General features: G+C 36.8%; 1 protein-coding gene across 1 annotated transcript in view; it reads right to left on the bottom strand.

Annotated features, from left to right (window-relative positions):
• tmx3b (thioredoxin related transmembrane protein 3b) overlaps positions 1-12,153 on the bottom strand; it is a 209,146-nt gene that overhangs the window by 66,364 nt on the left and 130,629 nt on the right. The window contains exons 9-12 of the mRNA XM_051683054.1: positions 12,021-12,087; positions 7,213-7,311; positions 6,804-6,861; positions 6,263-6,316 (exon numbers count right to left, since the gene is read on the bottom strand). Coding sequence (XP_051539014.1) covers positions 6,263-6,316; positions 6,804-6,861; positions 7,213-7,311; positions 12,021-12,087 — 278 coding nt within the window. The remainder of the gene's footprint in view (positions 1-6,262; positions 6,317-6,803; positions 6,862-7,212; positions 7,312-12,020; positions 12,088-12,153) is intronic.

Below are 12,153 nucleotides of genomic sequence, written 5' to 3'. Positions count from 1 at the left end.
TTCAATGCAAATGCAATCTTTCATCAATACAAAAGTTTCTTTAAGGAAAAGTGTTATTCACAAAACAAGCTCCAGCCGCTAGGCAGAGCCAACGCAAAAAACCCAAAGTGTCGCCCAGCGAGTCAGGCCCACTCACATGAGAAACATCCAATGGTTTACTCAGACATTGATTCTATAAAAGACATTGCCAGATTTGGACATGTAAATACTTTACGACCGACCTTCGTTTCTATTCTCAGTTTGGCCGAAACATTAGAGCAAACGAGATCTTTTTCTGATGTAAGAGTTTCTTGCATTCCTTGAACCGATCGCGTTTCTCTCGTCGAACTCGCAAAGTCCAGGAACAAGAAAATATTATGGTTCTTCCAAGAAAGCTTCCCTTTGCTCCTCGCCTGGTGCAACACAAGATCTTTATCGGATGATCTCAGAAATTTTGCCAGAATCGATCGGGGCCTATCTCCCTCAGCAGATCTCTGAGCTGGCACTCTGTGAGCTCGCTCGATTTCCAGCTTGTGGCCTGTTATGTCGAGCAGCCTTGGGAAAAACTTGTCTAGGAATTTCACCATATCTCTGCCCTCCTCATGCTCAGGAATTCCAACAATTCGAACGTTATTCCTGCGGCTTCTATTCTCAAGATCTTCAAGCTTTTCAAGGAGATGTTCCAAATCAACTTTGGTCACGGGTGGATTAGCGGTTAATTCCCTCTCCAAAGATTCCATGCTGTTCTCTGCTCTTCAAACAAATCATTTGCTATTCGGATTGTGCTAGGAAACAATCTTTATCACTCTGACGGACAGTTTTTTCAAATTTCCATCATGGTCTATTTTTATTCGTCATACTTTCATTCATTCGATATGTGATAAAAAAAATTTTTTATCTCTCCAAACGCGTGTCTAGTGAAACAAAGGACATCTAGGTTGAAAGTTCTACCTGCCAATCAACAGCTGTGCTAAAACAAGATTTTTTTTACTTTGTTGTGTGCGGCTTTAAAGCACATTTCCATGGACAAGACCTCACGGATCTTCTTCAGAATGTCTGCTATCAACATTCAAGCGGTGACAGAGATGAGAAGGATGTAGCATACATCTAAAGCTGAATAGTTCAGGTAGCCTACTCCACTAAAATAACTCAGAATTCTGCACTAAACGTCATGTTTGCGCTTAAATTAAATCCAAGTATAACCAACAGAAACGGTAAACAAATTTTCCACACTTTCTTTTTAATCTTGTACACTTTGTGCACTTCATTATCATGCAGTAACTGGCAGCAACACACTGACATTATGATTGATGTATGCAGTCATAAAATCACAATCTGTCAAATCTTGGACAGCATTTGTAATAAGTATCCTTTTTTTTTTTTTATTGGCAGATGAGCTTTCTAAATCGCAAGCTACAAGAAATTAAAGCAATGTCCTCATCTGGCTTTAAGTCTTATAATGATAAATAGCGCAAAATTAATGCGATTACTCCGGAATTCTCCAGGTAGTTAAGTCGTGTCGTGTACCACATTGCAACTGTACGATTTTCAGATAAACTGACTCGTAACGTGTGCAGGGGCTCACGACCTCCCGAGTGTCAGAACTCACCGTGTACGCCTGGCCTAAGGCAGAGTTGACCTTGTTGCTATGGATGACGTCATGTTTAACGAGCGCACTATTTTAAATCACCCTCAGTGATTGGTAGACAGGGAACCACTATTTGTCAGCGAAGACAGACAATGATATATATATATATATATATATATATATATATCCACATATACACACACTACCGGTCAAAAGTTGACTGAAATGTTTCACATGATCTTAAAAATCTTTTGATCTGAAGGCGTATGCTTAAATGTTTGAAATTAGTTTTGTAGACAAAAATATAATTGTGCCACCATATTAATTTATTTCATTATAAAACTACAATTTAATTTAAAAAAAAAAAGGGTTTTGACATTGATGACTTGGACCAAATAATAAAGAAAAGCAGCCAATAAGTGCCCAACATAGATGGGAACTCTTTCAATACTGTTTAAAAAGCATCCCAGGGTGATACATCAAGAAGTTGGTTGAGAAAATGTCAAGAGTACATGTCTGCAAAATCTAGGCAAAGGGTGACTACTTTGAAGATGCTAAAATATAACACAGTTTTGATTTATTTTGGATTTTGTTTAGTCACAACATAATTCCCATAGTTATGTTATTCCATAGTTCTGATGACTTTACTATCATTTCAAATGTGAAAAAAAAAAAATTATAATAAAGAATGAGCGTGCTTCAAAACTTTTGACCGGTAGTGAGTATATATATATATATATATATATATATATATATATATATACATATATATATACACACACACACACAAAACCTTTATCTCCGGTGTAATTGGGTTGTTTCGGTGTGTGGGAGTGGTAACTGCATCTCTAATTTATAATAATGATAACACCCTCACAACTCAGTCGACACGTTTTTTTTTTTTAAGGTCAATGTTCAAATGTTTCATGAATTACTCTTACATTAAAATTATGTGACACGCCACTAATTTTTAAGATTTGCTCCTAAATTTCAGCGTTAGGAGCTATTTTTAGCCTTAAGGTTTTTTTTTTTTGTTTTTTTTTGGTGAATAAGGGCCCTGAAATGTTCACACCAGCAAGATGAAAAACATGACTGTAAGTTGCAGGGCGCCGACAGCAAGCTGTGTAATGTAAGCTTGGCTTTATGGCATATGAGATCCAATCGGTTTTAATTTCTATTTCATTTTGCTTGCTTTTGTGTTGAATGTATGGCTTAAGATTAAAAAAATATATATATTTTATTTTTTTACAATCAAAAATGAGGGAATAGAAAAATACCTGCACTCATAAAAGAAAAAGGCTCTTTTTTGGTAACATATTCAACGTGTTTGTTTAGCAGATTTTAAATATCCCATTCATTTTTTAAATACAGTTGTGCTCAAAAGTTTGGCAGAAATTGTGAAATTTTGGCATTGATTTTGAAAATATGACTGATCATGCAAAAAAACTGTCTTTTATTTAAGGATAGTGATCATATGAAGCCATTTATTATCACATAGTTGTTTGGCTCCTTTTTAAATCATAATGATAACAGAAATCACCCAAATGGCCCTGATCAAAAATTTACATACCCTTGAATGTTTGGCCTAGTTACAGACACAAAAGGTGACACACATAGGTTTAAATGGCAATTAAAGGTTAATTTCCCACACCTGTGGCTTTTTAAATTGCAATTAGTGTCTGTGTATAAATAGTAAATGAGTTTGATAGCTCTCATGTGGATGCATTGAACAGGCTAGATACTGAGCCATGGGGAGCAGAAAAGAACTGTCAAAAGACCTGTGTAACAAGGTAATGGAACTTTATAAAGATAGAAAAGGATATAAAAAGATATCCAAAGCCTTGAAAATGCCAGTCAGTACTGTTCACTTATCACTTCTTAAGAAGTGGAAAATTCAGGGATCTCTTGATACCAAGCCAAGGTCAGGTAGACTAAGAAAGATTTCAGCCACAACTGCCAGAAGAATTGTTTGGGATACAAAGAAAAACCCACAGGTAAACTCAGGAGTAATACAGGCTGCTCTGGAAAAAGACGGTGTGGTTGTTTCAAGGAGCACAATACGACGATACTTGAACAAAAATGAGCTGCATGGTCGAGTTGCCAGAAAGAAGCCTTTACTGCGCCAATGCCACAAAAAAGCCTGGTTATAACTCTGCCCGGAGTGACGAGACCAAAATAGAGCTTTATGGTCACAACCATAAGCGCTATGTTTGGAGAGGGGTCAACAAGGCCTATAGTGAAAAGAATACCATCCCCACTGTGAAGCATGTGGTGGCTCACTGATGTTTTGGGGGTGTGTGAGCTCTAAAGGCATGGGGAATCTTGTGAAAATTGATGGCAAGATGAATGCAGCATGTTATCAGAAAATACTGGCAGACAATTTGCATTCTTCTGCACGAAAGCTGCGCATGGGACGCTCTTGGACTATCCAGCACAACAATGACCCTAAGCACAAGGCCAAGTTGACCCTCCAGTGGTTACAGCAGAAAAAGGTGAAGGTTCTGGAGTGGCCATCACAGTCTCCTGACCTTAATATCATCGAGCCACTCTGGGGAGATCTCAAACATGCGGTTCATGCAAGACGACCAAAGACTTTGCATGACCTGGAGGCATTTTGCCAAGACGAATGGGCAGCTATACCACCTGCAAGAATTTGGGGCCTCATAGACAACTATTACAAAAGACTGCATGCTGTCATTGATGCTAAAAGGGGCAATACACTGTATTAACAACTAAGGGTATGCAGAATTTTGAACAGGGGTCATTTCATTTTTTTCTTTGTTGCCATGTTTTGTTTTATGATTGTGCCATTCTGTTATAACGTACAGTTGAATATGAATCCCATAAGAAATAAAAGAAATGTGTTTTGCCTGCTCGCTCATGTTTTCTTTAAAAATGGTACATATATTACCAATTCTCCAAGGGTATGCAAACTTTTGAGCACAACTGTAAGCTTTCAATTTCATATTTTTATTCCCTGCCACAAATGTTTTTCTGAAATCTCAAACAAATATACATCCAATTGGTAATTAATTTAACTGCCTAAATCATTGAAACCCCCTGTTTCAGCACATTTCAGTTCTTATCACAGTTTAGAAAAATGCAGAGAAAAGTGGATGTGGTAAGCAGTGGAGTAAGGGGAAAGGGGGAGAGAGATCGCACCAACTGTCATTTCCCATCCAGTTTTATTTTGCTTTAATGGAGTTAACAGTATCAAAGTTTCTCACAAATGCACGGTTTAATTCAAAACAACAACATGTTCAAATACATTATATATTGTTTTGTAAGCTCACAAATAAAATCCAAAAATACACACAGGTAATTTTATTGTCTGTGATTTATGCACATGTAATAAATGACAAACCATCTGTGCTATGTAAAATATATAATGCCCTTTTGCATCTTAAATAACTTTTGATAACTTTTGTTATAATATGCAACATTGATTAACAAGTACAAGTGGTTTGATCGGTTAACAAACTCACTGTGAGGATAAATGGTGTTTGTGATGCTATCGCGTTGCTTCAGACTGCGACTTACAAACAAGCTCTGATCGGACCAGCTGTTCATAGATCAATAAACTCTCCTGTTAAAATCGATTGTTGGAAGAAAAGAGCCCCAAAAATCCAAAAATTAACCACTTACACCTTGAAATTAAAATCTTAGGAACACCTGTACACCTACTTATTCATGCCAGTATCTAATCAGCCAAATGTATGGCAGCAATGGAAATGCATAAAATGCAGATACGGGTCAGGAGATTCAGTTATTGTTCACATCAACCATCAGAATGGGGAAAAAAATTTGATTTTGACTGTGGCATGATTGTTGGTGCCAGATGGGCTGGTTTGAGTATTTCTGTAACTGCTGATCTCCTGGGAGTTTCATGCACAACAGTCTCTAGAGTTTGCTCAGAATGTTGTGAAAAACAAAAAAACATCCAGTGAGCGGCAGTTCTGTGGACGAAATGCCTCGTTGATGAGAGAGGTCAAAGGTGAATGACCAGTCTCAGATAACCGCTCTGTACAATTGTAGTGAGCAGAATAGCATCTCAGAATGCACAACATGTCAAACCTTGAGGTGGATGGGCTACAATAGCAGAAGACCATGTCAGGCACTTTATTTGGACCATAGTGTTCCTAAAAAAGTGCTCTGTGAGTGTATAATGGGCAACACATACAAATCTGTTAACATCTGGAAAAACATGTTTTAGTGTCTCATGTTAATAAGATAATCTCTGGAATAGTACAGGGACCCGCTTGGAAAGTAACCTGCTAGGGCACAATTTATTTTTAATGAGAAGGTGGGAGGTACAGAGAGCGAGTGCAATCCCATTAAACGACAATGAACAATACAGAATTGTGTGCGGGAACTGCATCCTGCACCACCCAAGCCGACTGGCTATATCTTCATGCCAGGATCCGCCACTGGTGGTAAATCTAAAATGTGCGACACTTCAAGTCTAATGCAATGACATTCAGACGTTTTTAGTTTCCAAATACTTTTTGGGGTCACTGTATGTACAGACTCAAACTCTACTGGAGACGTCTGAAAATGATACAATAAGGAAAATTAAGTTTGTTCAGATGAAGATGTGAGTTCTGCATGCCAATGGAAACTGACTACACACTGTTTACAATAGAGATGTAAATGAAGCCATGTGAAATGTGAAAGCATGTGTGATGCTGCTCTCACCTGTTGAACTGCTCCCTGTGCTCTGTAGCAACTGTCTGGATAAGACCTTTTAACCTAAAATCAAATGGATAAATTCTGTTATACAATTCTTTAGACACAAAAAGAAAACATGACTGACATCATAGCATCATGTAATAATACTTCTGTTCAGGATTGAAATCCCTAACTCTAATTATTAACCACAGTAATAGTTGTGCTTGCCTTAGCGAGCACCACTAACTGCAACAATAATCATCATCATCAATATTATGTAATTTTAAAAAAAAATAAATAATATTCAGGTGGTTGGCTGGGTTCCAAAAAACAACAGTTTGAATAGAAAATGAACTAAGACCACAGTGGGGGTGGGGAAAAAAAACTGAAATATTCTAGAGATTTTCTGTTTCATCTAACTCCTGTGTAATATTTGCTTTCAAATCCATAAATGACATATTTAATGCGTGGAGTTCAATGTAAACAATTAATTGTCAGCCAAAATGTCATGATAGTGGCAGACCTACACTAAAAATAAAAAAATAAATAAAATAAAAAATCTTTCTACCTGACACTTTGCTCTGTTGGGTCTTTCTCATCAGTAACTGCAATCGCCACCAGTTTACCTGTCACATGATATCACAAGAAAAAGAATAGACACATTTACTGAAAGGTACCTTTCTGCAAGGACAGAAAAAGACATTGATCCACATTCATCATTGTTCAAAAAACACTGAGATTTCAGTTATGAAGAAATCATTGAGTAGTTGATGTTGATGATACTATATCTATATGCACTGCATCATGAAGAATCTGCCCCAACAACAATAATTTCCAAAGTATGTGTACAAATAATGCTACCCTAGTAGTGAGCTTTCAGTCTAACAGATAATGATGTACTTTAAAATAATGACAAATATTTTGTTTGTTTGATCTATGGTCATGCAAGACCCCTTTAAAAAAGCAGCAATAGCTACCTGTTTCTCCCAGCTCATAGAGCGTGAAACCGTCTATCTGAAGGTAACTTTGGAAGCGCTCGCGATTTACCCACGAGGACAAGCTGCCATCTTCATACTCTGAAACACAACATACACCACTAACAATGCACCAAAAAAAAAAAAAAAAGAATCTATACACATAAAATTACAATTAAATCTAACTTATTTTTTTCAAATGACACTCTTCAAAGACTAATAAAAACACTTAGCTCATGCAAAAGAAACAAAATAAAAAATGTTACTAGTGGCTCAGCACACATCTGAGGAGTAATTAGACAAATTGTGAAATATTTGCCTTTGGAGAAGCAACTAGGAAGGAACTAATGAATGGTTCACAAATAGCAATCCTATGCGTCAACGAAACATGCAAATATTAATATTCTTGGGTCAATGCCGATAAACACTGGCAAAGAGACAAAACTTTATTAAAATTTTAAAAATAATTGAGACTACACTCACTGACTTAGAAACTTTAATTAAAATGTTTACAGTTTTAATAAAAATACAGTCTAATAGACTCAGGTTAAATATTAATCTATACTAGTTACCAGTTAGTTCTACTGCAGTTAAAAAATAAAAAAACCTTTAGTAAGGATGATGTGGTTTTTTTAGGCTATTATTTGTTTCCTCTTTACGTCATCAGTGCTGTTTATAATGAAGGGGCTTTCTAGAAGTTTGAGGGTTTCGACTTACTTCATATAGAGCTTTATACTAGAATATAATCTGTAGAATTAAAATGGGTCACATAAATTTTATGGTCTCCGCCGGCCGCCCTGATATCGAGTACGTAAAGCCCAACTGAATCACGCAAGTTTTGATCTGCGCTGTCCCAGTGCTCCGGTTTTCTTATCTCTGGAGCACGCTGACCGTACATGTACGCGTGTGTGTCCACTGTTTTCAATTAATTCCGATGAAAATCCACATCGCGACCTTGGCGCTCGGCTCCAATTGAAATGAATTGACCTTTCAATTGGACCTTTCAATTGGTTTCACCTCCCTTACCACGTGCCAGTGGACACCCAGAATGCGAAAGCACGTTTCATTCACCACGTACAGATGTGCGGGTAAGTTATGAGAGGCATGAATACCATTTAATTTGCTTAGTCAGTGACTCCGAGTCGCCCGACATTCATAGAATTTTCAATGCAGGAAAAACCCTGAAAACGCCACCTGGTAAGAGTGATGGTGTTACCCGCCACTACAGATTTTGCCGGTTGTTCATTTCAAACCCTGGTCACATGCTAACATATAGTTACAAGAACGATTTGACAAATCAACAAAAATGGCTGCCAGCAGACAATCAAATTTCAGCAGCTAATAAAAATTAGTGTGCACTTACAGGTCACAAATATTAGGCTGCATACCAAATTTCGTGAGAATCGCCCACAAGGTGGCACTATAAAAAGCTCATTTGAATTTTTGCTAATACCTTTCAAACCATAAAGGCTAAAATAAATAAAAAATTCTGTTTTCTCAGTATCTACAGACCCTCCTGAAAAAAAGTTATCTAAATAATTTTGATTCGTTAAATTGTTCGTAAAATATAAGCCAATTTGTTTTAAGGTGTGGCCAATAATGACTAATTGGCCTATATATCTTGTGAGTAGGCATGTGATGGCATTCGGTAATATGGAATATCATGGTAATTAACATGGACGATACTGTTATAGTGGGAACTTCAAAATACCGTAAATAATTCTAGATAAAGTTTTAGCCAAATTGCTTAGATCGCACAGTAGTTTTATTTCTCCATCAACTAATCAAGATTCACAAAATTATGCGGTACAAATGAAAAATGCGCACTCTGATGTAAACAAAAGCAACGTGGACAAAAGCATGGCTGAAGGAGGAACGCAGCTGACCCTTTATTTGCCTTCTTGCTTTTAAGTGGCTGATGAGTAGGTAACTCTGCTAACAACACAGTTACATTTGCATCTTGTAGTAACAACTAAAATACAGTTGTAATCAGCTAATACTATGTCCTGTAATTAATAATGGCAATGTGAAACAATGATGATTTGAATATTAAGTTGGAATGCCACGCAATCGTACGTTGCCATAAAGTGCGAGTAAACTTGCGGTTATTAATTTTGTAGTTAGCAACTAGCTATATATTAGCAACTGGCTTGCTATCCATAAAAAAATAAAAAAATAAAATAAAAAAAACATGTTGCAGCTTAGTAGTTACCCCGATAAAATTATTCTAGCCTTACTTTAACATTAGCCTCAACAAGATAAGATGTAGGTCACTGATCTGTAATGATCAGCGGCCCCATGTCATACGCCCCATGTCACCATTTAAATATTAAGACATCAACTTAAAGTTCTATTTGGCTATTTATCTATTGTGTTGCTGGTAGTTTTTTAAATGTTATTGGTTCTTTTCAAAGTTATTTGTTATCTGTTAATTTAAAAGGCTAATTTGGTATTGAAAAAGTAATTAAACCTGTTATTAAGAAAACATCAATAAAATCTGTTTATCTGTTCAAACTGTTTTTGTAATGTATTTCAATTCCGTGATAATACCGTATACCGTGATTAAATCTTCAGCAATTATCATGATGTGAAAATTTCATACTGTTTCAATATTAAAACTTAAAACACATGGACAACCAAACATGCAAAATTTCATAAATTTTTTATGCTGGGGGAAAATCTTATTTGTGCAACTGTGATCAAAGCAGTTGAAATTTGACACCAAACAAATGTTTCCAGGGCCTCCACAGGATCTATTCTGTAAATTTGGTTATTAAAATTATGCACACTAGGATAGTCTGATTACATGTGCCAAATTTAATCAATTTCTGTTGTCAGCAACACATCAATATGATTAGTTTTTATTCAAATTAAAGACAGATTCAGGATGTAGTGCCAATTTTCTCCACTAGAGACAAGATAAGAAATTCCTGAAAGTCGTCAAACCCTTCAAAGAGTTCACTTTACGGTCTTGTGTTTAATGTGTTAACATGTGCATAAAGAAAACACGAATAATCAATATCTAGCCACAGCCATTAATTGTGAATAAAAGAAAAAAAGTTGGGGCAGACTTACAGTCTCATCAATTGCATGCGCTGTATGAAGCTGTTTAAAGGGGGTGCTTTTTTCAATGTTTTGTCAGCAGAATGATTAAAAAAAAAAAAAAACCTGTGCAACCCATTGAAGAGACTTTAAGGCTATGTTCAGACTGCAAGCAAATCAGATTTTTTCAGGCAGACTGTCCGCACTATTAATTGCAAGTGATCAAATCAGATTTGCACGTTCAGACATAACCAACCTATCTGCATGGGTTGCTTTGGTAACGATGTAGGCGCTCCCACATGACGATGCTTTCAAAACAGAAGCGGGAAAAATGGAGGTGCATCATCTGGCACTCCAAATAAGCGCCCTGTCCAGTTGCGGTGCAGAACTCCTCCGTTGCACACAAAAAAACTCAGCAACGGAGGAGACTGGTAAATATTGTGATGTTCCGTGCTGCAGTCACCGATTTTTTACGTCAACGTTGTCTGTCACGTTAAGAGTACGTAAAAGACCATCTGAAATCCGATTTGAGCAGCCAGAGCATCCAGACTGAGAAAATAAGATTTCATCTGAAAAAATAAGATTTCAATCGCATTTGAAACCACCTCCCGATGTGGTTTGAATCAGATTTCATGTGGTTTTTTTGCTGTCCAGACTATCAAAAACTCATCTGGATACAATCTGGATATGCAAAAAAATCGGATTTTTAGTGGCAGTCTGAACAAGGCCTAAGTCTGTCCCTAACAGTCTTGTTTTCATCCCCATCAAATATCAAATATGGTGCTGCTGTGAATAAGGTCCATGTGTGCTTGGCTCCTGATGATTGCTGCTTGCAGCTATATTTATTTTTGCAATTCCATTTGTTGAAGACTGTGGCATAGAAATTACACAAACAGTTGTTTGTTTTTTTGACCGAACATTACATTTGTTTGAAGTCTAATTTCCGTTATATTTACAGTTTTACTACAGCTCTGTACTCTGGCACACGCCATATTGTCATTGCACCCAACAGTACAGTCATGAAGTTTGCTCTGACGGGCTCAAACTCAACTGCCATGTCTAGATGCTACTTTAAGTCCTGTGAAGAATCATGAGTCTCAAAGTTCCAAAGCGTAATCATGGTTGATCAGGCAAGACACACTGAACATTTGATAGGCGCATAAGCAAGATTCACGCAATCAGTCAGTCGTCATTATTACAAGTAAACAGAAACAGGGTGATCAGGTACTGATATAAAGTGGAGGGATCAATAACCCTGAAGGGGTTTTATTTGGGAAAATATCCAGCTGACTGTACATTATCCTGTGTCATAAATCAATGGACATGACATTGGTTTGATTTGAAATTATTTTACTGGCTTACTTGTAGTGACAGAACATGTGACAGAACACGAGCACAGTCATGTAAGAAACATAACTTTCCCAGATAAGCGATCAGTGATACAGTGTTGTTCTTGAGAACGGTCATTATTCAGAAATATTTTACCACCATATGCCGTGATTGACCGAAATTTTTATCAGAATATTTTTTTTTTTTTTTTTCAAAACAACAAGGGTAATATGCATTCAAAATGCTAGCTGGACACTAAAACCTGACAGAAGGATTGCCGTTATTACAACATTTCCTACAGCTAAAGAGCCCTGTGTGCTTTTTATTACAACTATATTCCTTTAAAATGGAATTTTGGCTTTTCTACAGAATTCCAGGCAACTACGACATAGGACTTATGAATATACATTATTAGATGATTTAAAGTTCTGTTCACTTACCGTCATATGTGAAATATGTTCCATCTTTGAAGACAACCACTGCAGGCAGCTCAGGCAAAGTCACAGACTGCAGTAAAAGACATAGAATGTACTGGGTTTTCAAGAATAGAGAACCAGTGGCGCCTCAGGCTAA

This window comes from Myxocyprinus asiaticus, chromosome 41 (assembly GCF_019703515.2).
Source record: "Myxocyprinus asiaticus isolate MX2 ecotype Aquarium Trade chromosome 41, UBuf_Myxa_2, whole genome shotgun sequence".
Lineage (NCBI taxonomy): Eukaryota > Metazoa > Chordata > Actinopteri > Cypriniformes > Catostomidae > Myxocyprinus > Myxocyprinus asiaticus.
Note: the sequence above shows the minus strand (reverse complement) of the source record. Positions and strands in the feature narration are given on the sequence as shown.